At 44.4% G+C, this 27,981-nt stretch overlaps 1 protein-coding gene, 1 non-coding gene and 1 pseudogene across 2 annotated transcripts in view; all 3 read left to right on the plus strand.

The window, feature by feature from the left end:
* The window catches only part of RAB7A (RAB7A, member RAS oncogene family), a 71,111-nt gene extending 45,488 nt beyond the window's left edge, over window positions 1-25,623 (plus strand). Inside the window, exons 2-6 of the mRNA XM_025922468.2 lie at window positions 5,162-5,222; window positions 6,749-6,875; window positions 17,272-17,490; window positions 19,047-19,175; window positions 24,130-25,623. Of these exons, the coding sequence (XP_025778253.1) occupies window positions 5,170-5,222; window positions 6,749-6,875; window positions 17,272-17,490; window positions 19,047-19,175; window positions 24,130-24,225 (624 nt within the window). The 5' untranslated portion in view covers window positions 5,162-5,169 and the 3' untranslated portion in view covers window positions 24,226-25,623. The remainder of the gene's footprint in view (window positions 1-5,161; window positions 5,223-6,748; window positions 6,876-17,271; window positions 17,491-19,046; window positions 19,176-24,129) is intronic.
* LOC147583452 (ATP synthase subunit s, mitochondrial pseudogene) lies at window positions 9,391-12,428 on the plus strand (annotated as a pseudogene).
* Window positions 11,180-11,286, plus strand: LOC112859505 (U6 spliceosomal RNA). Its single transcript, XR_003223519.1, has one exon. It is a non-coding gene; the product is annotated as a U6 spliceosomal RNA (small nuclear RNA).
* Window positions 25,624-27,981: the final 2,358 nt, after the last annotated feature.

The following is a 27,981-nucleotide window of genomic DNA, read 5'->3' on the forward strand; positions in this document are numbered from 1 at the left end:
CCCTCTCTCTCTCCCCCTCTCCCTCTCTCCCTCTCTCCCTCTTCCTCCCTCCCTCCCTCCCTCTCTCCCTCACTCTCTCTCTCCCTCTCTCCCTCTCTTTCTGCCCCCTCCTCCACTTGCATGTGTGCATTCTCTAAATAAATACATAAACAAACAAACAAATAAATAAATAAATGTTTAGGGGTGCCTGGGTGGCTCAGCCAGTTAAGAGTCCGACTTTGGCTCACATCATGATCTCACAGCTCATGGGTTCAAGCCCTGCGTGGGGCTCTGTGCTGACAGCTCAGAGCCTGGAGCCTGCTTCAGTTTCTACGTCTCCTTCTCTTTCTCTGAACCTCTCCCACTTGTACTCTGTCTCTTTCCCTCTCAAAAATAATAAACATTAAAATAAATTTAAAATCTTTTTTTAAATTTTTCCCCCCTCCACAGGTCACAATAATATAGCATAAAGAAAACAAAGCTATTTGTAATTCTGTCACCCAGGAAAAACCTGCTAATATTGTGTGTATTCCTTTCAACTTCATTTTTACATTTAAATTTTTACTCCTTTGGGAATCTGTTTTGGAACATGAAGTATACGGATCTTAATTCTCATCAGAATTTTTCTGGCTGCCTTCACTTAGTGAATTTTTTTCATCCTTTTGCTCCTGAATTTTATAATGCTATATTTGTCTGAGTTGTTCATTTCTGGGCTCTTTTTCTGTTTAGTCCTATTCCAGACCCATACTTTTAATACTGTATAACATACTTTCCAAGACTGTTAAGGCAAGTCCTCTATCAATATTCTTTTGGAGAGAGGAATAGGAGGGACTCCTGTGCACTTATTTTTATGAATAAAGTTAGATTATCAAGTTCCAAAACAACCCTTAGTATTGTTTCAGCAGGGGAGAATTTTTGTCTCTGTATTAAGGATTTCTGTTGGGAATATCTCTTCATTTATTCAGATTCCCTTTGTTTCAATAAGATTGTCATTTTAAGTTTGTTTTTTTTTTAAATTTTGAGAGAGCAAGAGAGAGAGAATCCCAAGCAAGCTCTGTACTGTCAGTGCAGAGCTGGATGCAGGGCTTGAACCCTCAAACCCTGAGATCCTGACCTGAGCCAAAACTGAGAGTCAGACACTTAACTGACTGAGCCACCCAGGTGCCCCGAGATTGTCATTTTCTTATTTAAGTCCTATGCTGCTGTTGGGGCACCTCGGTGGTTCAGTCAGTTAAGTGTCCAGCTTTTTATTTCAGTTCGGGTCATGATCTCACAGTTCACGAGTTTGAGCCCTGCATTGGGCTCTGTGCTGACAGTGCAGAGCCTGCTTGGGATTCTCTCTCTCCTCCCTCTCTCTCTGACCCTACCCCGTTCGCTTTCTCTCTCAAAGTAACTAAACTTTAAAAATTTAATTAAAAAATAATAAAAAAAAATTAAGTCCTACTGCTGTTAACCATTGCAACAGTTGCAGTGTATAAATGTGGAAAATCCTTCAGGAAAGTGAGTTAGTGAAAGTCATGAAGATGTTTATACTTTTGACTCAGTAACCCCATTCCTAAACATTATCTATAAATTAAATTTAAGAAAACCTTTTTTCCTGTGTGAGAATTTGACCTTTGGTTAATTTTGTTTCCTGGGAACCTGATAAAGGCAGATTGTTGCTTCTGTTGCTGGGCACTGTGGCTTATGGTTAAATGTCTCCTGGTTGGTAATTGCATCCGGACAGGGAGAGGCTGTGCGTCATACTGATGGGCCCCCATGCTTGGGCTTCACAGAGCACAGTGGCTGTTGTGCTGGATGTGTCCCTCACATGGAGCCAAAGAAGCTATTCAAAGAGATGATTGGCTCCCCTCAGCAGTGAAGGTTTTAAGTCGGGTTGAACCCACACTGTCTCCCTGTACCTGAGAGCTGCTATGTGGATTGTTGCACGAACAGCTAGCAAGCTGTGTTCCTGTCCCAGTCCTCAGTAGACAAGTGCCAAGTATGGCCTGTGATAGTCTTGTGAGTCTAAGAAGATTGCTGTGTCCCAAAGAAATGATCCCACAAACTGAAGTTCAAAGATGTTCTTTATAGCATTTACTTTCCCCAGATTTTTGGTATAATATGTAAAAGGCAGGAATGGCTGTTTAAACACTTAATTCACTCAAAGGAATATAGACGTGAAGACTATAACAAAAGCAAGTACTAGCAACAAGGATAAAGAATATAGGAGGAACAAAATACAGACTGTGTGCTGGGGATGTGCACCTGCTCTAGTGGGCACTTAGGAGACTTTAGTACTGTGTGTTCAGGTGTTTTCTGGGATCACCGTGACTGAAGAAAACCCTCAGGGCTCTGCTGCTCAAGAGTCAGCCTAACAAGGTAGCTACACAGGTGGGCTTGCCTGCAGCCTGTGTGAGCAGAAACACAAAGGAAACAAACATGAAATCTGTCAAGTGGGAACAGCAAGGTGAAGCGCATTTCTTGGTGTTTTTTTAAATAAATTTAAAATCATCATTTGTTAAATTAGTATTTATAATATTTACTTTTAAGCCCTCTTTATTATTTTTTTAATGTTTATTCATTTTGGAGAGAGTGCAAGAGTGCCAGAGAGCTTGAGCCGGGGTGGGGAGGTAGGCAGATAGAGAAGGGTACCGAGGATCCGACGCAGGGCTCGAACTCACGAACCGTGAGACCATGACCCAAGCCTAAAGTCGGACATTTAACCGACTAAGCCACCCAGTTGCCCTTTGTTTATAATATTTAAAAGCCATTAAGTAATTCTTGGTACATCAGTGAAATTCACTAAACCAAGTTATGGAAATCCCTTTTCACATTCTCATAATCCTTCCTAAATATTCTTCAAGGCTTTCTTTGTAAAGTTTCTCCTCTTTTTTCATCCCTTTCCTTAATTTGCCCTTCAAATTTGAAACTTGTCCAACTGTCATAATCTGATCTCTACCCCAAAATGTAGACCAGACCTGGGTTGATTTTTTTTTTTTTATAACTTGTTTTATTTTTTATGGTTTTAAATTTACATCCAAATTAGTTAGCGTATAGTGCAACAATGATTTCAGGAGTAGATTCCTTAGTGCCCCTTACCCATTTAGCCCATCCCCCCCCCCATAACCCTTCCCATAGCCCTCAGTTTGTTCTCCATATTTATGAGTCTCTTCTGCTTTGTCCCCCGGGTTGATACTCTTAAACCTTGGTCAAGGCAGTCTCTGGGGAGGAAGGGAGGGGGTGATGGGGCTCCACAGGTAACAGGTGATTTGGGGTATACCTCTCACTGGGGGGGCGGGAGGCACTGGAAACTAGGTATGATGGAAGACTAAAGGAAACAGGTTTTGCACAAACTCAGCTCGTCTTGTACTGCCCCCTAATTGGCACTAATGGGAGTTTTATAGACAGATACTGGTGGGCAGAGATGGTGTCTTCAGTAGACCTGCCAGGGGAGTGAGGCTTTGGGCGGTGAGAGACAGCATGACCCTTGGGTGTGTCATGGGGCCTGGTTTACATGCCTGGTAAAACTGTCTTCTGGTCTCGCTCCCACTGCTGCACTCTTTGAGAAGCCATGGAAAACGCCACCCTCAGGGGCATAGGATTCATAATCTAACCCTGCCCTATGGGGCAGTAGTCAGTTGTAAAATTTCCTTTTAGTTTGTGGTCTTTGTTGCAGTGCCACCTGTTGAAAGAGCAGTTGACAGCCAGGCACCTGGAAATGGGGGAGCGTGGCTTCATTACCTTGTCTAGGCTCTGTGATTTCCTGGTTCTCTCAGTGCCTTCTGGAGTCTGTTCTGTTACACGTCTCTGTATTTGACACTCATTAAAACGGTAGCAGCCAACATTTGTTAACTACTTACTATATTCTAGTGACCGTCCGGAGCATAGCATTTTAGTCACTCAGGCCTCATAGTATCCTTAGGACATGATGGCTATGATCCCTGTATCCCCATTCCAACAGAATGGTTCGATAATTTGCCTGAGGTCACACAGCTAATAAGTAGCAAAGCCAGAGTAAAAATCTAAGTAGTCTGGGAACAGTTTTTGCATGCAGTTTTGCATACTGTAGCCAGTACTATCGGCTTCAGCCTTCTAGAAGCTCATTGGTTAAAAATGAAACTAAAAAGTAGCTTTTCTAGGACCCAGTCCTGACTGCCTGTTCTCCCAAACTGTAGAAGAATAACAGGCTTTATTGAACACGCTTACTTACTTTTTTATATGTAAACACTTATTTCCCCCAGTTCCACTGGAGGCAGGAGGTAGAGTTGACCCTGGCCTTGTTACTTGTAGTCTGCTGCCCTAGCTGTTTCACTGTCTGGTGAGGATAATGGGCCAGAGCTTGGTAGTGGTTCTCAGAAGATGTAGATGTCAATCTTGAGGCACTCACATTCAGTCTTGAATTCCTGATTCTGGAGGAGAACATGGGCCTCCTGCTGGGGATTCCAGCCGCGCCTGAGGAGTGTTCCTCCAGCAGTCTTAGATAAGTCGCTGCCATTGGGGTCCAGAATTTAGGACTCCTACTTTCCTGGAAGTCACTGAGTCAGGTTTGGGACACCGAGGGATAATTAAGACAGGAACCCTGTCTTGATAAGTAAACAGGGGCAAGTTCTGGAATAGAGATGAACACAGATTAGGCATCTGACATATTATATGGTCAGTGGTAGGGAAGGCTGCCTAAAAGATGTTCCAGAAAACAGTGATCCCAGGAGCTACAAGGTCAGGTATTATTCTCATGCTAACCCAATATTTGATAATAATTCTCTACTTGGCACTGGAGATGCAGCAGGGAATACATCTGTCTTGGCAGAGATTATTGGAAAAGGGAGAAGACAGATGTAATAGATGCAAATGTGAAGTAATGGTACGTTCTCTGAAGAAAACTAAGGCCACGTAAAGGGATAGAGAGCAGATAGGGAGAGGGGGTGCTACTTTAGATAAAGTGATCACCTCTCTGATGAGGTGCTGTTTGAACAGAGACTTGAATGAAACAGGACCGAGCTGTTGAGTAAGTTGGGAGCATTGATCCAGACTGATCCAGGAGGGAGAATCCATTCTTTTAGGCCATTTCGAGGGGCAGGATGGCCAACAGGAAGGCTCAGGACACAGTTCTCCTGCGGCTCTTGAGAGGTTTGTGCCAGGGGAGGTGGTTTGCCTTGGTAATTCTGTCACACTCACAGTGTGTTTTCCTTTCTCCTTTTAGTTTGAAGGATGACCTCTAGGAAGAAAGTGTTGCTGAAGGTTATCATCCTGGGAGATTCTGGGTAAGTGGCTCTCACCATTTGAACGGACACATTGGTTTGGATGAAGCCTCCTTTGAATGAAGCCCGTGCCCTCCACGCTGACACCTGCCACTTCCTTCTCTAGTAGTGGTGGCATGAGGGCCCTAGGTCTCCAGCTGTTTTGGGCACAGCAGAAATGTGAACGATCTCTTGTTATATAACCCTTCATTCCATGATCTTAGGCATGATTTGGGGGGAGGGGGGGCTATTTAAACTCAAGAGCAGTTTCATGGAGTCCCTTTTTTCCAAGCTGGTTAGTCTAAGGAGTGCTGTTTAAGTAGATTTGTTGCCACTGACGCCATGCCTAGCAGCTGTGGGGCCTAGCAGTAGCTCAGAAAAGGAGACTTTTCTGAGGTGACCTGTGAAACCTTAGACCAACTGAAAGCTGGGCCTTTTTAAAAATAATAATAATAAACACGGGTGTGCCTCCGTATCCCAAAGTCCCCTGCCCTTTAAAAAGGCAGTGATTTTTCTACTCTGGCTGGCTTTTTCAATTGCCTGAGGAGCCTTTTAAAAGTTGGTGTTTTTCCAGACCAGTGGGTAGGGCCGAGTTGGCAGTACCTTAAATACACACATCTGTCTGTCTGTCTGTCTCCCTCCCTCCCATACTCTTAGTGACTCTAGTGTGCTGTCAGGATTGAGAGATACGGTGTTAGGCCCAAACTTGCCCAGAAAGAATCACCAGGCCTTTACTTGATTCCAGATCTCCTGGCCTCTCCCCTGAAAATTCAGATGCAGGTGGCCTGGATTGGAGAACACTCACTTCCTTAAGCCGTAACTGCACTTCCAGGTGCTCTGCATATACAGATAAGAATGTTCCTTAGTGAGAAAGGAAGGTGATCCAGTTGGCTTTGAAGAAGGCTTTTGCATCATCTTCAGCCTGCCCTAACTAATCTCATCACCAAGAAATCCATTGTCTCTTTGCTGAGTTCTCCTACTGGGGCGGGGGGAACATCTCTGGAAGAGCTTACTTTGAGGTAGATTCTGATTTGGTGGAATACTGGTGCTTTCTCCTTCAGATTTTAGACTTTGAAGCAGCAGGTGGCTGACTGGTGTATATGTCTGCTCTCAGCCAATGACTTCCTCCTGCCATTACTTCTTGGACTGAATAGCAGCCTCTAAATGGAGAGACACCGAAGACATAAGGGATATTTTTGGAATATTGGAACGATCTTATTACTGTAGCTTCTTTTAGAAGGAGAGTATTTGCTGACATCTTTCTGGAAGGAAAAAATAATATTAGGCTGTACCATCTGAGGTGCTTGTACCAAAACTTACAAGCAGCTTTTCAACATCTGGGCTACATTTGTACCCTCTATTTTTATCCCAGGAGAAAATACAACCTCAAATGAATAATGCTGGGCAGTTTGCTGGCACTGCGCTCTGTTGTGATTACAGTTCTTTGTTTTCTTTCAAGATAGGCAAGTCTCTTCAGAGCTGCAAATACCGGAATCAGTTTTCAGTCCCTTCCTAGTTGACCTATACTTGTGGTTTTTCTCCAATTTCAGAGTTGGTAAGACATCACTCATGAACCAGTATGTGAACAAGAAATTCAGTAATCAGTACAAAGCTACAATAGGAGCAGACTTTCTGACAAAGGAGGTGATGGTGGATGACAGACTAGTTACAATGCAGGTAAGCACATGTCACAACTTTGCCAATCAAATCTTGTTAGTTCATTCATTCTGAACCCTTTTTTTTCATGCCTAGGCATTTCCCCTCCCTGTTCTTCAGTTCCCACTACTATATTCATGGATAATTTTCCACAGGTGGTATTGCCGAGAAAATACAGGACATCAAGTATGACCGTATATTGCATGAGACATACTAGAAATTTTTCCTTGTCGTTCCAAAAAAGTTCAAATTTCATTGGACTTCTATTTTGGGGTTTTGTTTTTGTTTTTGTTTTTGCTGAATTTGAAAACACACAGTCCTCTGTCTTATTGTGTCTGCAAAATGTCTAACTCATGCCTTTTTTAATATCCTTGCATAGTTTTTTAGGCCAGAACATCTTTGGGTCTCTCCTAGGTTCTTACAGTAGCTATTAATGTAGTTCCCTGTTTTTCTGGCTTCTTTTCATCTGTCCTGCCTGTAGCCACCAAAGTTGAGTTTCTTTTAAGCCAGCCTGGCTTTTGCATGTATCACCTTAATCTTTCAAGGGCTTCTCTTGCAACAGTTAGGATAAAATACGGGTTCTTTCATATGGCCTTTGGAAAGCCTTTGCGTTCTGGCTACAAACTGTTCTTCGCTTTTTTGTCTTTTGCCAGCTCTTCCAAACCAAGTGCTGCTCTTACAACCCTGTCCTTGCACATGTCTGCTTCCAGCCCAGCCCCTTTGTCCCATCTCAGCCCATCCCCAGGTCTCCAACCTTTAGCCCAGGTGTTGTCTTTTCAAATTCCTACCTCCACAGCAGTTATTTCTTCCTATATTAAATGATGCCCTTGGCAGACTCAGGCCTCTTGAGACAAATATAGTTCTTATCCCACTGTAGTCCTGGCAAACGCCAAGTTTGCTGAAATGTTTGAATGATCCAGGCATTACAGATGGTTTTTATGCACATTGACCTCAAGCTGTGACGTGCTCCCAGAGGATAAAGACTCTTGACACTTCCTTGACTCACACCTCCAGGATGCAGTTAATATGGATTTCCCCTCCCCACCTCCCTCACACATACACATAGAGATGTTTAAAATACAACTAAAGTTTTTTTTAAGTTCTAAGTTTTATTTGACAGAGCGCATGCGCTCACATGTGCATGTGAGTCGGGGAGGGGCAGAGAGGGTGAGGGAGAGAATCCCAAGCAGATTGCCAAGCTGACAGCCCGAAGCCTAGTGTGGGGCTCAAACTCAAGAACCATGAGATCATGGTCTGAGCTAAAATCAAAAGTCGGATATTTAACCAACTGAGCCACCCAGGCTCAGACTAAAGTTTTAAAGGCCAAGCTTGAGAGAAAAGGTAATTTCCAGATTACAGGAAAGAAGATGGAACTGAGAACTAGTGATAAGCCCAGGGGCTTCTGTCATGATGCTTTAAAAGCAACTTTATAACCAGGACTAGAGTTTTATCACTCACCATGGGCAAGAGAAGTGACTACAAAAGGTGGGAGAGCTGGAACTAGGAATCCCCTTGGAGAGAAAGAGAGAGGGAGGGAGAGAGACTCCCACTCACATAGGACCTTGGAAAGATGTGAAAACAGGAACAAATGCCTTAATCCAGTGAAGTGGCAGAGCTCATGCATGGAGTAAAAGCTTGGGGCTTTTGCCTCTTTGCCTTCTTGTTGGAGACGCTCAGTCCCACTATGCTCATGTGTGGGTTCTGAGCTTATACTCTACATGGTACAGAAATGTTAAAGAATTGGACATAAACCTATAAACCCCTGCCACTCCTGACACAAGCAGAGTCGAGACCATTTTTATAGGAAGACTTGCAACCTCAGAACAGAAGGTGAGCTCATAGCCACATGAGGAAATAACGTACCACAAAAGATGTTCACAATGACTAGAGATTTTTAGAAAGGGAATAGAAACCATAGAGAAAAAGGACACTATAAAAAATGAGGATATGGAAAACATAGAACTTCAAGAAATGAAAAGATGGTCATTGAAATAAGCCAAACGAACAGTTAAACTGCAGGTTAAAGACACCTGAAGAAAACAGTAAGCTGTAAGAACTGAGCAAATTACCTGGGAAACTCAAAACTGCAGAACACCAACAAGCAAACTCTGTCTCTGAAGAGAAGAGACTGATTACTTAACAACAGTTAGAGGAGTTCTCAGAGACCATAGAAGGCAGAAGGGAACAGAATAGCTTCAGGGTACTAGAGTAAAGTAGCACCCGAGGATTCCACATGTGTACCAGCCAGACTAAAAGCTGCATCCTGTACCTAGGAGAAACAGAGCTATAGGACCAAGCTGTGGTTTTGACGGCGATGTGGGCTGATTCAGAAGTCAGACCCCAGGTCCTCCTGGGTTTGGGAGCCCACATACCCTACTAAGCTTGCACCCTATACTGTTGCACTACTGGAGTGAACACCTTCTGAGGAACCACTGGTCACTGGAGTCTGGAAACAGTGGGAAAGAGAACGTGTTCCTTTTTTTTTTTTTAATATTTATTTTTGAGAGAGTGCGAGCGGGGAGGGTGGGCAGAGAGAGGGAGACACAGAATCCGAAGCAGGTTCCAGGCTCTGAGCTGTCAGCACAGAGCCCGACGCAGGGCTCAAAACTCATGAACGATGAGATCAAGACTTCAGCTGAAGTCAGACACTTAATAGACTGAGCCACCGAGGTGCCCCAGAGAACGTGTTCCTGAAAGGTTGAAAGGAAAAGCTGGCCCTCATGCTGTTGCAGGCAGCTTGAAAGACTAGAAGTAAATGAGAGTCATCATCTCTGGACAAAGGCATCATCAAGGTAGATCTTGAAGAATCCTCACATATTTTTCACGGGCTTTTAGCAACATGCAATAAGATGATCCAAATAAGAAAACAAGACAAGAACCAATGGAAAGTTCCCTGATCTTTCAGAGTGGTTTTTATATTTCAGAGAAATAAGACAGTCTTAGATATCTGGAGAGAAGAAACTAAACAAGTGTGTAAGTTAGTAGAATTTATAAAAGGAAAATACAATAACCAAAAGGTGGAAATCCGAGAATGTTTTTAGCAACAGATCAGTATGCTAGAAGAGAGCTGAAATGAAGAATGGTAGGAAAGAGAGGTACAAACAGGATTCAGTAGATAGGTCAAACTTCCTTTTAATCAATCTCAAAACAAAGATCAAAGATAATATTTGCTGAGAATTTGCTAGAACTGATGTGGCACCAATCCACAGATTGAGGAAGCCCAAACTCCAAGATGGATAAATAAAAAAGAAATCTTGATGAATCATAATGAAATTACAAAACAAAACAAAACAAAACAAAACAAAACAGACAGGGGCGCCTGGGTGGCTCTAGATTTTGGCTCAGGTCATGATCTCACCGTTGTGAGATCGAGCCCCACATTGGGCTTCATGCTGAGCATGGAGCCTGCTAGGATTCTCTCCCTCCCTCTCCTACCCCCCTCCCCTGCGTGCACTTGGTCGTTCTCTCTCTCCAAAAAAAAAAAAAAGACGAACTTGAAAGCATCCAGACAAAAAAGATGATCTTGAAAAGAAGCAAAAATGAAGCTGTTGACTCCAAACAGTAACCGTGGAGATCACCAGGCAGTGGAATATATTCTGAAAGAAACCTTGACCACAGTATTCTGTCTCTACTAAAAATACTAAGAATGAAAGCATATATCCTTAAGTTCCACGGTGAAAATTCTAAAAGATGTACTTCAGACAGAAGGAAAGTGATTTCATTTGGAAAGGTTAGGAAGATAAATTGAGGTCAACTTTAATTGTATACATGTATTTATTGTTAGAATTATGACCATAATAGTAAGAGTATGTAACTTCTAAACTATCATAGAAAACCAGGATTGGACCTCTGTAATTTAATGTGTGGAGGAAGATTAGTGACTGCTGTGGGTTTTTTAAATTCCTTATATGGTTCAGGAAGAAGCTAGAAATCAGTCAGTAGTAAACATTAGATGGAATCAAGTATGCATGAAAAATTTAAAGGTAACTTACTCTGAATCCATAGCAATTTAAACTGTGATATTGTCAGAGACAGATCAAGGGAACAGAGAGCACACAAACAAGCCACCCCCAGCTGGACACTGAGTAGAGAGGTGGCTTCCAGAAGACTAGCAAAGTGGAGTTACACAGTAAATGGGACGGGCCAGTGGTTTTCCCTTTAAATGAGGAGGAGTAACCAAGAGGGAGGGTTCAAGACCTGAATGAAAAAAAATACAAAATGAAAACTTTAAAAGTAAAAAAAAAAATTTTTTTAACCTTTGGTGTTTAAAATAGAGAAAGCGAAAATCCTAAAGGTTTGACAGTAAAACTACATTAAACATTTGAGTGCTCGCTTCGGCAGCACATATACTAAAATTGGAACGATACAGAGAAGATTAGCATGGCCCCTGCGCAAGGATGACACGCAAATTCATGAAGCGTTCCATATTTTTAAAAAGAAAGAAAGGAAAAAAAAAAGTAAACATTTGAATAATAAGACTCCCTAATGACAAAAACAAACCACAGACCAGAAGAAAATGTTAATAATGCATCATAGTATCCAGTCAACAGACAACCCACTGGATAACTGGACAAAAGACATCAGCAGGCAATTATGAGAAGAAGCCTTTAATTCCAGTGGCTTAACTGCAGGGAATTGCAAATTTAAAAAGGCGACAGGGCAGGCTGGACCACTGTAGGTGCAGGGAACACCTCCTCTTCCTTACACCCTCCGCTTCTCCGATGCTATCAAATGATGCCTTCGGGAAAAACTTGCCAGCAGTTGTGTGGCTTAAAGAAACTCCCGTGGTCCTGTGACTCCAGATACTTCTGGGCCTGGTTGAATAAAGTGGATTCAACCCTGAAGGGACAGCATCCATGTGGCTACTGTGCGGTGGGCCGTTCTGCGCTGCCGTGGCCAGGAGAGTTGGCAGAAGGACTATAACGACCTCTCAGCAGGCTCCCTAGACAGACAGGATTCAGGCAGTTGATGCACCGGCTCTTAAATCCTGAGCATCGGGTTTGGTCCCATGGAGCACTAACAGCATGCTAGAAACATAAGGTCATGCACGTGTCATTATATTGAGGATCACTGTTGAGACTTTGTAAACTTAAAAATTTACAACAAAGTGTGTTGGAAATGGAAACAATTCTGTGTGGGGCTGTCACAGACAAAGGCATCATTTCTCTGCATCACTTAAGTAAAACCCTCAAGTGTTTGCTGTTAAGTGATCTTCCTGGAGTAAGAGAAAAAGAAAACCTTGTCCGAGCCTTTAAGATAGTACTGCCTTCTCTGGAACTAAAATTAGATTTGAAGTAAAATTATAATATTCAGTGAGTGTTTTATTTCATATGGAAGCAGCCCAAGTGTCCATCCACAGATGAATGAATAGACAAGACGCGTATACATACAATGGAATGTTACTCACAATAAAAAAGGAATGAGATCTTGCCATTTGCAACACCATGGATGGGCCTATGCTAAGTGAAACAAATCAAAGACAGATACCATATTTCACTTGTCTGTGGAATCTGAAAAAAACAAATGAATAAACAAAAACAGACTCATAAATACACAGAACAAACCGGTGGCCACCAGAGGGGAGGGAGGGTGGGAAGTGGGAGAAACAGGTCAAGGTGAAGGAACAAACTTCTGGTTATAAAATAAGTAAATCATGGAGATGGGAAGAAAAGTGTCTTATTTCAATATAAAGTATTATCTGAAATTGTTAATGGTATAAATTAAAACATTAAAAAAATAATTTAAAAAAAATGGGGCGCCTGGGTGGCTCAGTCGGTTAAGCGTCCGACTTCAGCTCAGGCCATGATCTCACAGTCTGTGGGTTCAAGCCCCGCGTCGGGCTCTGTGCTGACAGCTTAGGGCCTGGAGCCTGCTTCGGATTCTGTGTCTCCCTCTCTCTCTTCCCCTCCCCGTTCATGCTTGGTCTCTCTTTGTCTCAAAAATAAATAAAAACATTAAAAAATAATAATAATTGAAATTGTTAATGGTAAACAGTAACAGATATTCTATTTACTGTCCATAGGACTAAAAGAATGTCATACTGTAACTTTTTTTTTTAACTTACTCATTTTTGAGTGAGAGAGAACACGAGAGGGGGACAGGGAGAGAGAATCCTCAGCAGGCTTCATGCTGTCAGCTCAGAGTCCTACACAGAGCTTTGGGACTTGCTCGCAAACTGTGAGATCATGACCTGGGCTGAAACCAAGAGTTGGATGCTTAACCGACAGAGCCACCCAGGAGCCCCTTTACCATAACATTTTAAACAAGGAGTCCATCATGTAGAAAATAAATATTCAGACATATTATTAAAGTCACTGAGTTGCAAGTGAGAGTTTATATACATTTTAAGAAAAATGCAAACTAGATAGCCTTTTAATTCTAATATATTCCTCATTTTATATAGATCTCTCTTGATGTAGATAGAGTTCTTTAAAGTGATTCAGATGTACTACCCAGATATTCTTTATTGTATTTTTTTTTTATTTTTTTTTCAACATTTTTATTTATTTTTGGGACAGAGAGAGACAGAGCATTAACGGGGGAGGGGCAGAGAGAGAGAGAGACACAGAATCGGAAACAGGCTCCAGGCTCTGAGCCATCAGCCCAGAGCCTGACGCGGGGCTCGAACTCACGGACTGCGAGATCGTGACCTGGCTGAAGTCGGACGCCTAACCGACTGCGCCACCCAGGTGCCCCTCTTTATTGTATTTTAACAGTAATTTGTTACGTTGTAATTTAAAGTTAAAGCATGGGGCGACCCAGACTCGAGTCAGTTGAGTGTCTGACTTCAGCTCAGGTCATGATCTCACAGTTGGTGAGTTTGAGCCCTGCATCAGGCTCGCTGGTGTCAGTATAGAGCCTACTTCAGATCCTATGTTTTCCTCTGTCCCTTGCCCACATTGTGTGTCTGTCTGTCTCTCAAAAATAAACATTTTTAAAAATTTTAAGTTAATAAAGTGTGTTACTATAAATATGTACACATGAAGGGGCACCTGGGTGGCTCGTTCAGTTAAGCGTTCGACCCTTGGTTTCAGCTCAGGTCATGATCTCACGGTTTGTGGGTTTGCAGAGCCTGCTTGAGATTCTGTCACTCTCCCTCTCTGTTCTTCCCTGCTTGCATGCATGTACATGTGGCTTTCTCTCCAAATAAATTTTTTTTTTTTAATGTGCAGACATGGAAAAAAAAGCTGACACAATCAAGTTTGGGCAGGAATATAGGGAAGCAGAATATTCTCAAGCTGTTGGTGGGATATTAGCTCTTCTTAATAGAGACTACCATTTTGCTTTCCATTGTTGAACATGCGCAATTCTCTGTCTAGGCAGGTAGCCTAGAGAAATTTACCTCTGGGCACAAGAAGAGACGCCTAGGAAAAATGCTCACTGCAGCTTTTTTGAAAAACTGCAGGGGCGCCTGGGTGGCGCAGTCGGTTAAGCGTCCGACTTCAGCCAGGTCACGATCTCGCGGTCCGTGAGTTCGAGCCCCGCATCAGGCTCTGGGCTGATGGCTCGGAGCCTGGAGCCTGTTTCCAATTCTGTGTCTCCCTCTCTCTCTGCCCCTCCCCCGTTCATGCTCTGTCTCTCTCTGTCCCAAAAATAAATAAAAAACGTTGAAAAACTGCAAACAGTTCAGATGACCAGGGAATAAAGGATGTATCTTAAGAAAGTGGAATGCTATATAACCATTAACTTTTGGAAAAGGGAAAAAAAAAGCAAATTGCAAAAAAAGATGTATAGGATAATACCATTTGTCTAAAAAGTTCTTCAGGAACCGTTTACTTCTGGGGAGGGAGGAAAGGGAATGCTGTGAGGAAGGGTTAACTCTGTTTCCTTTTAAAAAGGGGGATGGGGTAGGGGGCTGGGTGGCTCAGTTTAAACATCTGACTCTTGATTTCAGCTCAGGTCATGATTTCGAGGTTCATGAGTTTGAGCCCCATGTTGGGCTCTGCACTGATGGTGGTGCAAAGCCTGCTTTGGATTCATTCTCTCTCTCTCTCTCTCTCTCTCTCTCTCTCTCTTCTCCATCTCTGCCCCTCCCCTGCAGTCTCTCTCTCTCTCTCTCTCTCTCAAAATCAATAAATAAACTTTGAAAAAATAATTTTTTAAATGACTAAAATTTAAATAAAACTAGACAGTAAAAAATAGTAAAAAAACTGACACGAAGGTGTCAGTGTTAATATTTGTCACATTCGAGTAGCAGGTAGTTGTATGGGTGTGTTTTGAATGTAGAAAACAAAATATTTCGGTTAAAATACTAAAAAGTTTTAAAGACCACAGTTATAGGACTATACTTTTCTAGGTTTGAAGATAAATTAATTTTTGAAAGTTGCTAAGAATAACTGCCCAGCTTTTCAGCTTTTCTTTTTAACAACCCCTTACTTTGCCTTCTCTGTGTATTTGAGTTCCAAATACCCATTTGGTTCCACCCAAAAGTGGTAGAGTTCTTATGTAATTCTCCTGTTGGGATTCTGTCCTAAACAAGCACCTGAAATACAGAAGAGGCTCTGTATGTTAGCATTCATTACTGAGTTACAAGTACAGAAAATTGGCAGCCGGGGTTTTTTTTTTTTTTTTTTTTTTTTTTTTTTTTTTTTTTGGTTTTGCTTTTTTTAACAAGAATGAAGTTGTTCGCTGAGTTTGTTGGGCATCCATAAAGGTGTGAGTCGCTGTCAGAGAAAGTGCTGCAGTGTTTCACAGGGCAAGAGGAGTGACGTGTGGGGGAGGATTTCAGCTACATAAAACCCCACAGCACGGACACCTAGAGTAATGGTCTCGTGGGGCGGTGTGTGCCAAGTGTTTGGAGGGCTCTTTTGGCTTTACTTACCCAGATGTTTACATAAGAACAATGTTACTTACTTCTCTAACAGTATTTTTTTTTTTTTTTTTTGGTACAAGCCTAGATTTAAATTCTGGTTTTAAATCTTGTTTTCTTATTTTCTCTTTATAGGAATAGTTGTGTGTTTCTACTTTCCTTATTGTGTGACCAAGGTCTTGAGTCCCCCTTCGTCCCAGTCTCTCTTTTACGAGAAAGGGTTCATTTTTTCACTCAGAGGCACATTCAGTGTAGGATGTTGGGAAACCTGAAAAGCACAAAATCAGACCTCACCAACAGCCCCTCTGCTGGGGATCCAGTGACACTAGAGATCACGTCGTGTCTACATGTGTGTACTTAGCTTGTTGTCTTGGGGGTGGGGCAGCATTTAGTCCTCCAACTCTGATGAGAGGCAGTTAGACTAATAGGCTTTGGGTTTGTTTCTGCTGCCCTTCAGCCTCGCACCTAAGTCATCCTAACCAGGCATCCTACCCTCGTCTTGTATGGTGCTCTTCTTCCCTGAACTGGGAGCTCAATCTTTGTATGGCCTAGGGACACTTGACGTGTTGCCCAGGTGTTCCAGATCACCTGGAGTGAGGCAGGACTGGCTGCCTGAGAAGGGCTTCACAGAGGAGCTCAACCATCTTTCTGCAGAATCTGGTTCTGGAGATAAAACCATAGTGGTCCAATCCACACCCCATTTGGGTTCAAACCCTGGGCCTTTGGGGTGGTTGGCCGGTGATGTGGACGTAAAGCTGGTATGTATCTGGGTTGTAAGGATGGTCCAAGTTCTTGTGTTCTGAAGCTGAGCGGGTTCCCTGCCGACAGTGAATCCAGTAGTGGGGGGGAGACCCGTGTCAGCTGGAGGTAATAGTATGCTGCTTCTGACCCAGCCACTTTCTTAAACCTGGTGACTGGCTGGGGGGTGTGGGACCATTTCTCATAACACCTGTCATCTCTCCAGGCTGATCAGGGTGACCTTGTTAGGAATCTAGGGCAGCGAGGGAATCCATCTTCGCTCTCAAACCTAGCAAGGCAATGAACGGCGTGAAGTTCTTTGAGCTGGTCAGTAGTACATGGTGTTCAGATTGAAAGCCGGCTTTCACCTATATTCTAGAGTATGTTCTTGTTGTCTGTCTTTCCCTTCATCTCTCTCTGTCAGGGGTTTTTGTTTGCTTTTTTTGTTTTTAAGTGAGTTATAGTATAAGTAAAACATGCCCATTTTTTTAAGGTAAGCTTGATAGACAGTAAAATGTGTAAATTTAAATATACAATTCAGTGAGTAATCACCTCCCTGTAATTCTGTCACCCCCAAAAAGTCCCCAGAGTACATAAACCTTAAGTTTACATCATGAATTTCACATAAATATATGTTCGTGTGACTACCACCTGGATCAAGGTAAAGACATTTTCTAACAGAGTTTGGACTCAGTGTCACCCCTCACAGACACATGCACTCACACATGCTGTCTGTCAGGGCTCTTCTGGATACTCTGGTTCTGAAGTCACTTGTCTCTGAGTGTCTCCGTGATCCAGCTCGTTTCCTCTGGTGCCCCCCACTCCTACAGCCGTGTTCCCCAAGGAATAATAATGTTTTGTCTCTCACAGATCTGGGACACAGCAGGACAGGAACGGTTCCAGTCCCTTGGTGTGGCCTTCTACAGAGGCGCAGACTGCTGCGTTCTGGTATTTGACGTCACTGCCCCCAACACATTCAAAACCCTTGATAGCTGGAGAGATGAGTTTCTCATCCAGGCCAGTCCCCGGGATCCTGAAAACTTCCCCTTCGTGGTGTTGGGAAACAAGATTGACCTCGAAAACAGACAAGTAAGTGCCAAAGGTAGTGACAGTCGAAAATGTGGAGGCTTACGAATCTACCCTCATTTAGGTCGTGGCTGCTGGGCCTTCTTTTAAAAGTAGCAGCTAAGTTTCAGATGGCTACTGTTTTTAGTTTTGATTAGTAAAAAGCCACGTGCCTTAAGGACCAATACCCAGTTTATCTGTGTGTGTGTGTGTGTGTGCCCCATACTGGGGGAGAGGGGAGAGATAACTAGTTACCCATCCAGCCCTTGGAATAAAGCCTTGCTTCCTAACCGAGTAATGGCATACCAGTTTTGCTTTCTCTGTGGCAACACAGGGACAGTGAAAGTCTGCAGTGGTTTTCCCTTTGAGATTATGCCAGCAAAGTAGCAAGTCCATCACTTTTGGTCCCCATGAAATAATTGGACTTGAGGCTGGGTTGCAGTCTGCATTTTGGTCTTTTGGATTTAAAAGCAGACTTGCATTTAAAGCCTGGCTCATGCACTTTTAATTTGGGAATACTTCTTGGAGTCTGAACGTTGACTCCTGTAACAAGAATACTCTGGGATCAGGTGACGCTGCACCTGAAAGCCTGGCACCCAGGAAGAGCTTGGAAAATGGTGGCTTTCTATGGGCCCGTTGTTATTTTCCCCTCCTGTGAGAGGCACTGGCTTCCACGGTGCCTTGTGGTTTGGAGGGTTCTTTGCTACGCTCAGAATGGCTCTAGAAAGGTATATGTGGGAATGTGAACTACCTTTTGGCCAGCTGCCTTTGAGGACCAGGGCTCAGGAGACCTGGTTTAAATCCCCACGCTGCCCCTGACCGGCTGTGACTTTGGACCATTGCCTTTGCCTTCTGAGCCTCAGTTTTTCTTCTGCACTTGAAAGGAAGGGATTAGATTTTGTAATTCTGCTCTCCTGCACCTCGGGGGCCTGCCTGGATCTCCATGTGTGCAAAAGATTGCGCTTTGGGCTTTGAGTAAAATTGCTCTGGTTCACTTTCAAATAGCATTTCTCTTGGGAACATAGACTCTTAATTATAACTAGGTTTATTTCTGGCCATTGATCTCATTTTCTCCCTTTTCTAAGTGACAGTCCCCTCATGCCTGAAAATAGGCTAAGGCTCGGGGAAGGAATTGGGGTAGGAGAGGGTAGGGGTGCTGGTGAGAGCAGCAGGATTCTGTGACACAAGATTGTGACACAGGTGGTTTAATATGAGCAGTAATGGGTAAGGGACAGTGAACCTTAGAGACCAAGCTGCCAGGCATTTCCTGGGCTGGGACCTCTGAGGTCCTAGGAGAAATGATTCAATACTTCTAGGGCTAGCTGCTTACTCCTTTTAAGTGTAGCTAAGGGTCAGAAACTATGGATTATAGAATGGGCTTTGGGTTTGAGGTCTAGCTGTGTTACGCAGAGCCAGCAGGGTGACCTTGGACAGGTCTGCAGCTGTGTCCCTGCACACCCTCACCCCCCAGGTCTGCTCCCTCACCTGTGCTACCTATAGACTAGGGACCATGATCCTTCTAGAGAAGGTTGAGGCCGTGCTAGATTAGGAGCACACATACACCCTGCTTCCTCTTCCAGGTGGCCACAAAGCGGGCACAGGCCTGGTGCTACAGCAAAAACAACATTCCCTACTTCGAGACCAGTGCCAAGGAGGCCATCAACGTGGAGCAGGCGTTCCAGACGATTGCACGGAATGCACTTAAACAGGTGGGTCTCCAGCAGCTATCTGGCTCCCTCTGCTGACTGACCATCAACCCAGCCCCTGCCTGGCTTCCTTGTCCGTAATCTTCTTTCCTAGCTCTTTTGTCCGTGTAGCCAGAAAACCCCATGTGTTTATCTGGGAAGGTAATGAGGCATTTTGCTAAAGCTCCCAGAAATTCCACCTCTGTAGGACAGGGGCAGTGAAGACAGGCTGAGGGCCACCCTTACGGGTATGTGCTTATTCTCCCACATGCTGTTAGGAGATCAGACCGCTAGGAGGCCCCTGGCCACATTGCTCCTTCCATTCTTCCATTGGAGGAGAGCATCAATTGGAATTCAAATCCCAGGTTTGCTACGCATCATTAAATTTAGTGGTGTTGTGTGTGTGTGTGTGTGTGTGTGTGTGTTTCATCTCTGAACTTCCATCCCCTCATAAGAGAATACTTGCTTTGCAGGATGGTTAAGATTGAATGAGATGGGGTCACTCCTGTCATCCTCATAAATGGTTATATTTGATCACCAGAAGGAAAGCTTACCCAGCAACTCGAGGAAATGTATTCCTTGAATGAGAATTTCTTTCTTAATGTTGTTTACTCAGCTGTTTCCAGAAAACAAACAGTTACTTCTTGTTGTTGGCATGTGGGAGTTGAAGTCTCTTTTGATTGAGTGGCTCCGTTAGGGCCAGTGAGTTAAGGGACATCATGAGGCATCGTCTGTCATCTGTGATAGTCAGACTTAGGGGGGGAGTGAGTGTCAGAGGTGAGGCGCCTGCCAGAGGGTGCAGAGAACATTTGAGGAAGCACGTGGTGGCTGTGAGGGGCAAGGCAGGTTCTGCCAGCTCCAGGAAACCAGGTTTCTAGAATGCAGCAGTTCTCAGCAGGATGGGGCATCTGGACATGTGGGCAGGGAGGTAACTGGAATGGGTTGTTCCCATTCTGGAACAACTGGAGGCTGCACTGAGGGTTCCGTGATGAAAGGGGACGGTCTTGCCTGATGAAGAATTGATCGACCCAGAATGCCAGGATAGCCCCTGTTGAGAAACGTGGATAACAGGGTGCAGGCCTGAGGCCTAGGCCTCCCTCTCTTCTGCTTCCTCTAACCCACCTTCGCACCTAGGTCAATAATAGCCTGCTATGTTTTCCCTAATGTTCCTGATACTTGCATGCGAATCTAAACAGGTATGGGGAGTTGCCTTCAACCAGTTCCCTGTTGACTGGCATCACTGTCAGTTTTTCTCTCTGAATATTGCTGTCTCTGTAGCCTTATTATAATGCTTTTTTGTTCCTACATGCTAGCCTCTCAGGAGTAAGATTGTTAGATTGAAAGGTATGTGTGCTTTTAAAAGATGGTGCCAGGGACACCTGGGTGGCTCAGTCGGTTAAGCGTCTGATTCCTGGTTTCGGGTCAGGTCATGATCTCACGGTTTGTGAGTTCGAGCCCCGCATCGGGCTCTAAGCTGATAGCAGGAGGCCTGCTTGGGATTCTCTCTTCCCCTTCCCTGCTTGCACGTGCGTGCTCGCTCTCTCTCTCAAAATAAACTCTAAAAAATAATTTATAGTAAAAGATGCTGCCAGAACGTTTTCCTCGAAGGCAGCAGTGCTTCAGCCCTTTCTCTTACCTGCTGACCAGCGAGCAGTCGGCACCATCTGTAGGTCTGATGCTCTGCCGCCGGTCTGGGGGTTCCCTGTCCTGTGGGCCACCGCTGTGCGGCACTGGAGCCTGGGCACCTGTCGCTGATCATGAGCACTCTGTGAACAGGAATTAACTTCACCTGCATCGCATGTGACTTTTCCACTTATGCTTTATCCCTGGGCCATAGGAAAAGAGTAATTTTTTAAGACAGGTATGTCATTTTAAATTTCTAGGTTTTCTATATCTAGCTTATGTGTTGTCTGATTCGACTGGAATTCATCCAGGCTTATAGGCGGAAATAGAGTCTCACCTTTCTCTTTAAGAGGGATAGCCAATTATTTCCAACATTAGTTGCAAATTGTTAAAAAACCACTTTCCCCAGTGGATTGAAGCATTACCTTTATGTAGGTGAATGTTCATGTATACTGGGATCTATTTTGGGTCTCTCCAGTCCATTTGGCAATTGTGCATTGGACCGTCTTGATTTGACTGCCTTTATAGTGTATCTGACCTCTGATAAGGCAAGTCTCCCCCCACCCCCCCACCCCTCCAGTCTTGTTTGCATTTTTTCCTTGGCCATGTTGGTGCATTTTCCATTTAGGCTAAGAATTTTATTATAGTTCCACCTTTTTTCTCCTCCCCCCCCCCCCCCCGCTCCCCGCACCCAAGTAGAAAACTTTATTGAGATTCTGACTGGGATTGCGCATTACAGCTATCTTATTAGTATGCTCTGGATGCCGTAACAAAATACTATAGACTAGGTGGCAAAAGAGCAGGCTTTTATCTTCTCTTGGTTCTGGAAGCCAGAGGTTTGTAATCACAGTGCCAGCAAATTCACTTTCTGCTAAGGACTCTCTCCCCCACTTGCTGACTGCTGTGTTCTCAGGTGCATGGCTTTTCCTACGTGATCACAGACAGCAAGACCTAGAGCAAGCAAGAGCCCCCTCTCTCTGGTGTCCCTTCCTTCAAGGACACACTAATCCTGTCCGATCAGGGCCCCAGCCTTATGGCCTCATTTAACCTTCATTTCTTATTCCTAATACTAGCACACTGGGGATTAGGATTTCAATGTAGGAATTCGGGGGAGACACAAAGATGCAGTCCATAACAGCTATTATTTTAGGTCTTGTGTGATATCCTTCAATAAAACCGTATCATTTTTCAGATCCTTTGCCTTTCATATTAAATACACTCCTGGTGGGAATGTAAAATAGTGCAGCCAGTATGGAAAACAGTCTGGCAGTTCTTCAAAAAAGTTACACATAAAGAGTTATCTTTTTTTTTTTTTAAGTCTATTTATTTTTAAGAGAGAGCGTGGGCAAGCAGGGGAGGGGCAAAGAAAGAATCCCAGGTAGGCTCTGCACTGTCAGCATGGAGCCCAGTACGGGGCTCAAACTCAACAAACCATGAGATCATGACCTGAGCCGAAATCAAGAGTCAGACACTTAACTGACTGAGCCACCCAGGCACCCCAAGAGTTACCATTTGACTCCACTCCTACGTATATACTCAGGAAGAGTGAAAACATGTACATCCAGAATAGCCCTAGTAGCCAAAAAGCAGAAACAAACAAATGTCCATCAAGTGAAGTGTCCAAAATAGGCGGATCTATTAAGACAAAGTAGATGGGGGCACATGTGTGGCTTAGTCAGTTTAGCATCCGACTTCAGCTCAGGTCATGATCTCACGGTTTGTGGGTTTGAGCCCCACATCGGGGTCACTGCTGTCAGCGCAGCCTGCTTCAGATCCTCTATCCCCGCATCTCTGCCCCTCTCCCGCTCATGCTTTCTCTCAAAAATAAATATATTTAAAAAAAAAAATGTAGGGGCACCTTGGTGGCTCAGTCGGTTGGGCATCCGACTTCGGCTCAGGTCATGATCTCGTGGTTCACAGGTTCGAGCCCCGCGTCGGATTCTGTGCTGACAGCTCAGAGCCTAGAGTCTGCTTTGTGGATTCTGTCTCCCTTTCTCTCTGCCCCTGCCCAGCTCATACTCTGTCTGTCTGTCTCTCTCTATCTCTCAAAAATAAATAAAACATTAAAAAAAAATTAAAAAAATGTAGATGAGTGGTTGCCAAGGCTTAGGGGTGTCTGATGGGGATGGGGAATGACTGCTAATGAGTGCAGGGTTTCCTTATGGGGTGAAGAAAATGTTCTGGAATTAGTGGTGATGGTTGCCCAACTTTGTGAATACACTAAAAAACCACTGAATTGTATACTCTGTATACCTCGGTAGACCTTTCACTTTTTTTAATGTGAATTCTTGGGGGTTTTTACTTTTATAGCTATTGTGAATAGTATAATTTTCCCTAGAAAACTTTGTTTTTAGTTTTTTTCCGTGTTGATTTTTGAGAGAGAGTGTGAGTGGGGGAGGGACAGAGAGAGAGGGAGACAGAATCCAAAGCCAGCACCACACTGTCAGCTCAGAGCCCGACAGGGGGCTCAAAACCACGAACTGTGAGATCATGACCTGAGCAGAAGTCAGACGCTCGACTGACTGAGCCACCCAGGCCCTCATTCCCTAGACAACTTTTAGCGACTAGAAACATTGCTTGCTTCATCTCCATATCCTAGAACAGTTGCTGGCACATAGGTGCTCAGTGTTTAAGTGACAGATTGTTTTCCTACACCAGGAAGCAGAAAACTGCTCCTCACTGGATACTTGTTAATTCAGCAGAAAGTCACACTAAACTGACCACAGTCCATCTGCTGTGACCTCGCAACCACAGTTGGTGATAAAATTCATCCATAGCTGGTTTCTGAGCACGCAGCACTTAGAGACAAAAACCCTCTTAACTTTGGAAGAAAAAGAAAATAGACCGTAAGTCCAGAAAAATGAATGTCAGATAGGGGCCTAGGGGAATGTTTTGGGACTGAGAGGGCAGCCAGCACTCCAGCCCCAGCCCCTTCCTGCCTTGTGGAAGGGCTAAGAGCTGCCAGGATCCAGCCCATGCTGAAGTCTGACTTCTGAAGTGTTGGCAATGATACGATACGGACCACTCAAAGCATCTGTGAGCTGGCTGTGGTCCCCAAGCCACCAGATTTCGATTATGATGGAGAGCATGAGTCAGCTCTGTCCTGAGTGCTCAGTGTCAATTGCTACCCTTCCTGCTGAATTTCTCTCTTCACCTTGTCCCAGAGTTATTGCAAAACCTGTCTTCCCCCCGTTTGGGCCTAGAGGGTTGAATGCCTTCCACCAGAGCCCTCCGTTCACTGCCAGGTCTGTCCCCTGGCCCCTTCCCACTGTGCCCAGTGGAAGAGGGCCAGAGCTGAGCTCAGAAACTCCCCATACCCTGAGTAACAGGCCTTTCTCTCTCTCTCCCTGCCCAGGAAACAGAGGTGGAGCTGTACAACGAATTCCCCGAACCCATCAAACTGGACAAGAACGACCGGGCCAAGGCCTCGGCGGAAAGCTGCAGTTGCTGAAGGGGCAGTGAGAGCAGAGCACAGAGTCCTTCACAAACAAAGAACACACTTAGGCCTTCCAACACAAGCCCCCTCTCCTCTTCCAAACAAAACATAAAGTCATCTCTCAAATCCAGCTGCCAAAAGAAACCCAACAAACATACTCACCCTTACACACACACACACACACACACACACACACACACACACACACACTCACACACACACACACCCCTATACCTACACCTGACACAAGCAGACAGACTCCAGCCCAGGCCTGTGATGACTCCATCGGGGTCTGCCCACCCACCACATCAGCCCTCGTATGGCAGCCAGGACAGGCAAGCTGTAGAAATCGTTCTGGTGTGGAGTCGGCATCGGAAGCTTATTCTTTTTGTCCACTGGGGAGAGAGAACTGTTTACAGTTAATCTGTGTCTAATTAGTTATCTGATTTTTTTAACGGTCTTGTGGTCTTTTTACCCCCACCCCCACCCCTCCCTCCTGTGAAGGCTACCACTTGGGAAGGCTGGTGCCCCATGCTTCATTACAGGCTCACACCCAGTCTGATAAGGCTGAGTTTTGTATGTATCTGTTAATGCTTGTTACTTTTAACTAATCAGATCTTTTTACAGTATCCATTTATTATGTAATGCTTCTTAGAAAAGAATCTTATAGTACATGTTAATATATGCAACCAATTAAAAATGTATAAATTAGTGTAAGAAATTCTTGGATTATGTGTTTAAGTCCTGTAATGCAGGCGTGTAAGATGGAGGGTTGAACCCTGTCTGGATTGCAGAGTGTTAGCAACTCAGAATTCAGAAATCCAGCTAGAGGCAGTATTCTGTACAGTAGACACAAGAATTATGTACGCCTTTTATCAAAGACTTAAGAGCCAAAAAGCTTTTCATCTCTCCAGGGGGAAAACTGTCTAGTTCCCTTCTGTGTCTAAATTTTCCAAAAGGTTGATTTGCATAATACAGTGGTGCGTGCAATGGATAAATGGTTGTTTCAGAAATTAAAATTCTCATTTTTCCTCCCCTCCCCACTTCCACACTTCGATCCCCTATAGATCAGCATCCTACTGATAAGAGGGAAAGGAAAATCCTAACAGATCTGTCCTAGTGATTTTACCTTTGTTCTAGAAGGCGCTCCTTTCAGGGTTGTGGTATCCTTAGGTTAGCAAACCTTTTTCTCCTTTTCCCCACCGACTCCCAGTCTTGCCCATTATTAATTAACCTGTTTCTTTGGTATGGAACCCTGGCAGTTCTGCCCCCTCCCTAGGATCTGCCCCTGCATTGTAGCTTGCTTAACGGAGCACTTCCCCCTTTTCCAAAGGTCTACATTCTAGGGTGTGGGCCAAGTTCTTCTGTAAAGAGATGAACGTGATGCCAATAAAATGTAACAAGAACAAAGATCATCTGCCTTTGCCCTGTCTTTTTTCCTTCTTCTAGACCCTTGGCTCGGTAGAGACCATGTTAGCTAATCATAGCCAGTGCTTTATCAAGCTAAAGAGCCCTCCATAACTGGGCTCATGTGGTGCTCTGAGGCAGAAAGGCCTTGTCACATCCAGCTGTGCAGTACCTATCCCTAGTTTTGGGTTTTGTTTTTTTTTTTTTTTTTAATCACAGTGATGGGGCCTGGGGACTCTGAATGGAGAAGACGTTGTCCCTTTAGAGGAGCAGCTACCGAGTGTTGGTTGCCTGTGGACCATACACAGCCTGTGGGTATGACTATAACTTAGCCTTTGTGTTCTTTTTGTTCTGTGTTGTGGTTGGCATAGTTGCTGATACTTAGATACCACATAGTTCTGGATTTCTGATTTTTCGCAGGAGAGGAAGATGTGGCAGCAGGGGCCTCGTGTTCAACATTCTAGGTCACCAGCTGGAACTGAATAAATGCCACGTCAGAGGGTTGGCGTAGGTTTTGCTTCTAGAAGTGCCCCCGTTGACTAAGCTCTTGGATTCTCCTTTGCTACACGTTTCTACATTCCCACGTCTCAGGCTCCTCATTTGGTTCCTTCCCTCGCGCCTGCTGTTGGCTCCATTTGTGTGTTACAGATAGCATTCTCAGAAGCGCACAGCTACAACTCCACCTTGGCTGGTGCCACGTGGCCTAGATCTTCTCTGGTTACGGACCCTGGGTGATGCACTCCTCTACAGACCAGGCTCCTGTTCAGCGATCTTGTTCTCTGGTCCTAACCTTAAATGTGACGTGGAGATTCACCTTGACCTCTCGTCGCAACCATTATTCTAAGATGGATAATCATCCTGGCCGTTTACAGAAAGAAGGAATGGCTGACACTGAACTCTGCACTAGTACAGTATCTTTTTTCGTATTCCCACTTAGATTCCCCATAAGCATGTGCTTTTGAGCCAAACAAGTCGATTTGCTTCAACAAGCGGTAAGGATTTATTTTTGAGGAGGATGTGCGGGATGGAGTTTGTTTTCATTGATACTTGGGATTCTCTTCAGTAACACTCCTCGGGTTCATTTGAATGTGCTCTGCCTCCCGGTAAGAACGTGAATGGAGACGGATGCTGTTGCTGTGCTCACGCTCATCTCCGTTTGCTCTGACGGGGAGATGTTACTTTTGAGAAGAATGGGAATGCGTTTGTTGCGCTAACACAGATTTGTTTAAGTAGTATGCCTTAGTTGGACCCAAAGTCACTGTGTGTCACGGTGTGAGTGTGGATTGCTGGGTTTACTGGTGGTTTGCTCCAACAACCTATAAGGAGTCCCAGGCCGATTTTGTTGCGTTGACAGGAATTCTTATCCCAACTCCTCTTCAGGTTGAACCTAATTCCTCCCACTTCTCATTAAAAATATGCCTTTGAGATGAATGTGTGTTGCATTGCTTATGTTCGTGTTAGTTGATACTAACTAGGTAATGAGTTTTTGCCTTTGGGAAGAATGCCTGAGACCGAGCTCATTTGAACTAATAATGATGCTTCTCAATAGCACTAATTAGATTCGTGCTAATTCACTCTACCTCCCAGTAAGAATGTGCCAAAGAGATGAATGCATGGAGCGCACTTCTTGTGTCCATCTTGGTTTAGACTAACTTGCAGTTAGGAGTTACATAAATCAAATGAATCAGACTGAGTGTGCTTACACTAATTAGACTCCTCTTAATTGGCTCAGACTCTCAGACCTGGCTCTTGACGTGAATTTATACTGCTGAGTTTCCTTCATTTGTTTCACTAATCCTGACCCAGACCCTGATGCTCAGCCAGACATACTCTCAAGACCCATGATTTGGGGGCGCCTGGGTGGCTCAGTTGGTTAAGTGTCCGACTTCAGCTCAGGTCATGATCTCAAGGTTCATGGGTTTGAGCCCCACGTCGGGCTCTGTGCTGACAGCTCAGAGACTCGAGCCTGCTTCGGATTCTGTCTCTCTCCTCTCCCTGCCCCCCCCCCCCCCACACACCGCCTCTCCCTTGCTTGTACACACGCACTCTCTCTCTCTCTCTCTCTCAAAAATAAACTCAAAAAACATAAATAAACAGGGGCGCCTGGGTGGCTCAGTCAGTTTAGCATCCAGCTTTGGCTCAGGTCATGATCTCGTGGTTTGTGAGTTCGAGCTTCATGTCGGGCTCTGTGCTGACAGCTCAGAGCCTGGAGCCTGCTTTGGATTCTGTGTCTCTGTCTCTCTCTGCCCCTCCCCCACTGTGTTCAGTCTCAATCAAAAATAAATAAAATGTAAAAAAATAAAAAATAAAGACCCATGATTTTGCCCCCAGTCTGATCTTGAACATGAACTTGATGCTGAACCT

The sequence above is a fragment of the Puma concolor genome, chromosome A2 (genome assembly GCF_028749965.1).
Source record: "Puma concolor isolate L17-30 chromosome A2, mPumCon1.1.hap2, whole genome shotgun sequence".
Taxonomy (NCBI): Eukaryota; Metazoa; Chordata; class Mammalia; order Carnivora; family Felidae; genus Puma; species Puma concolor.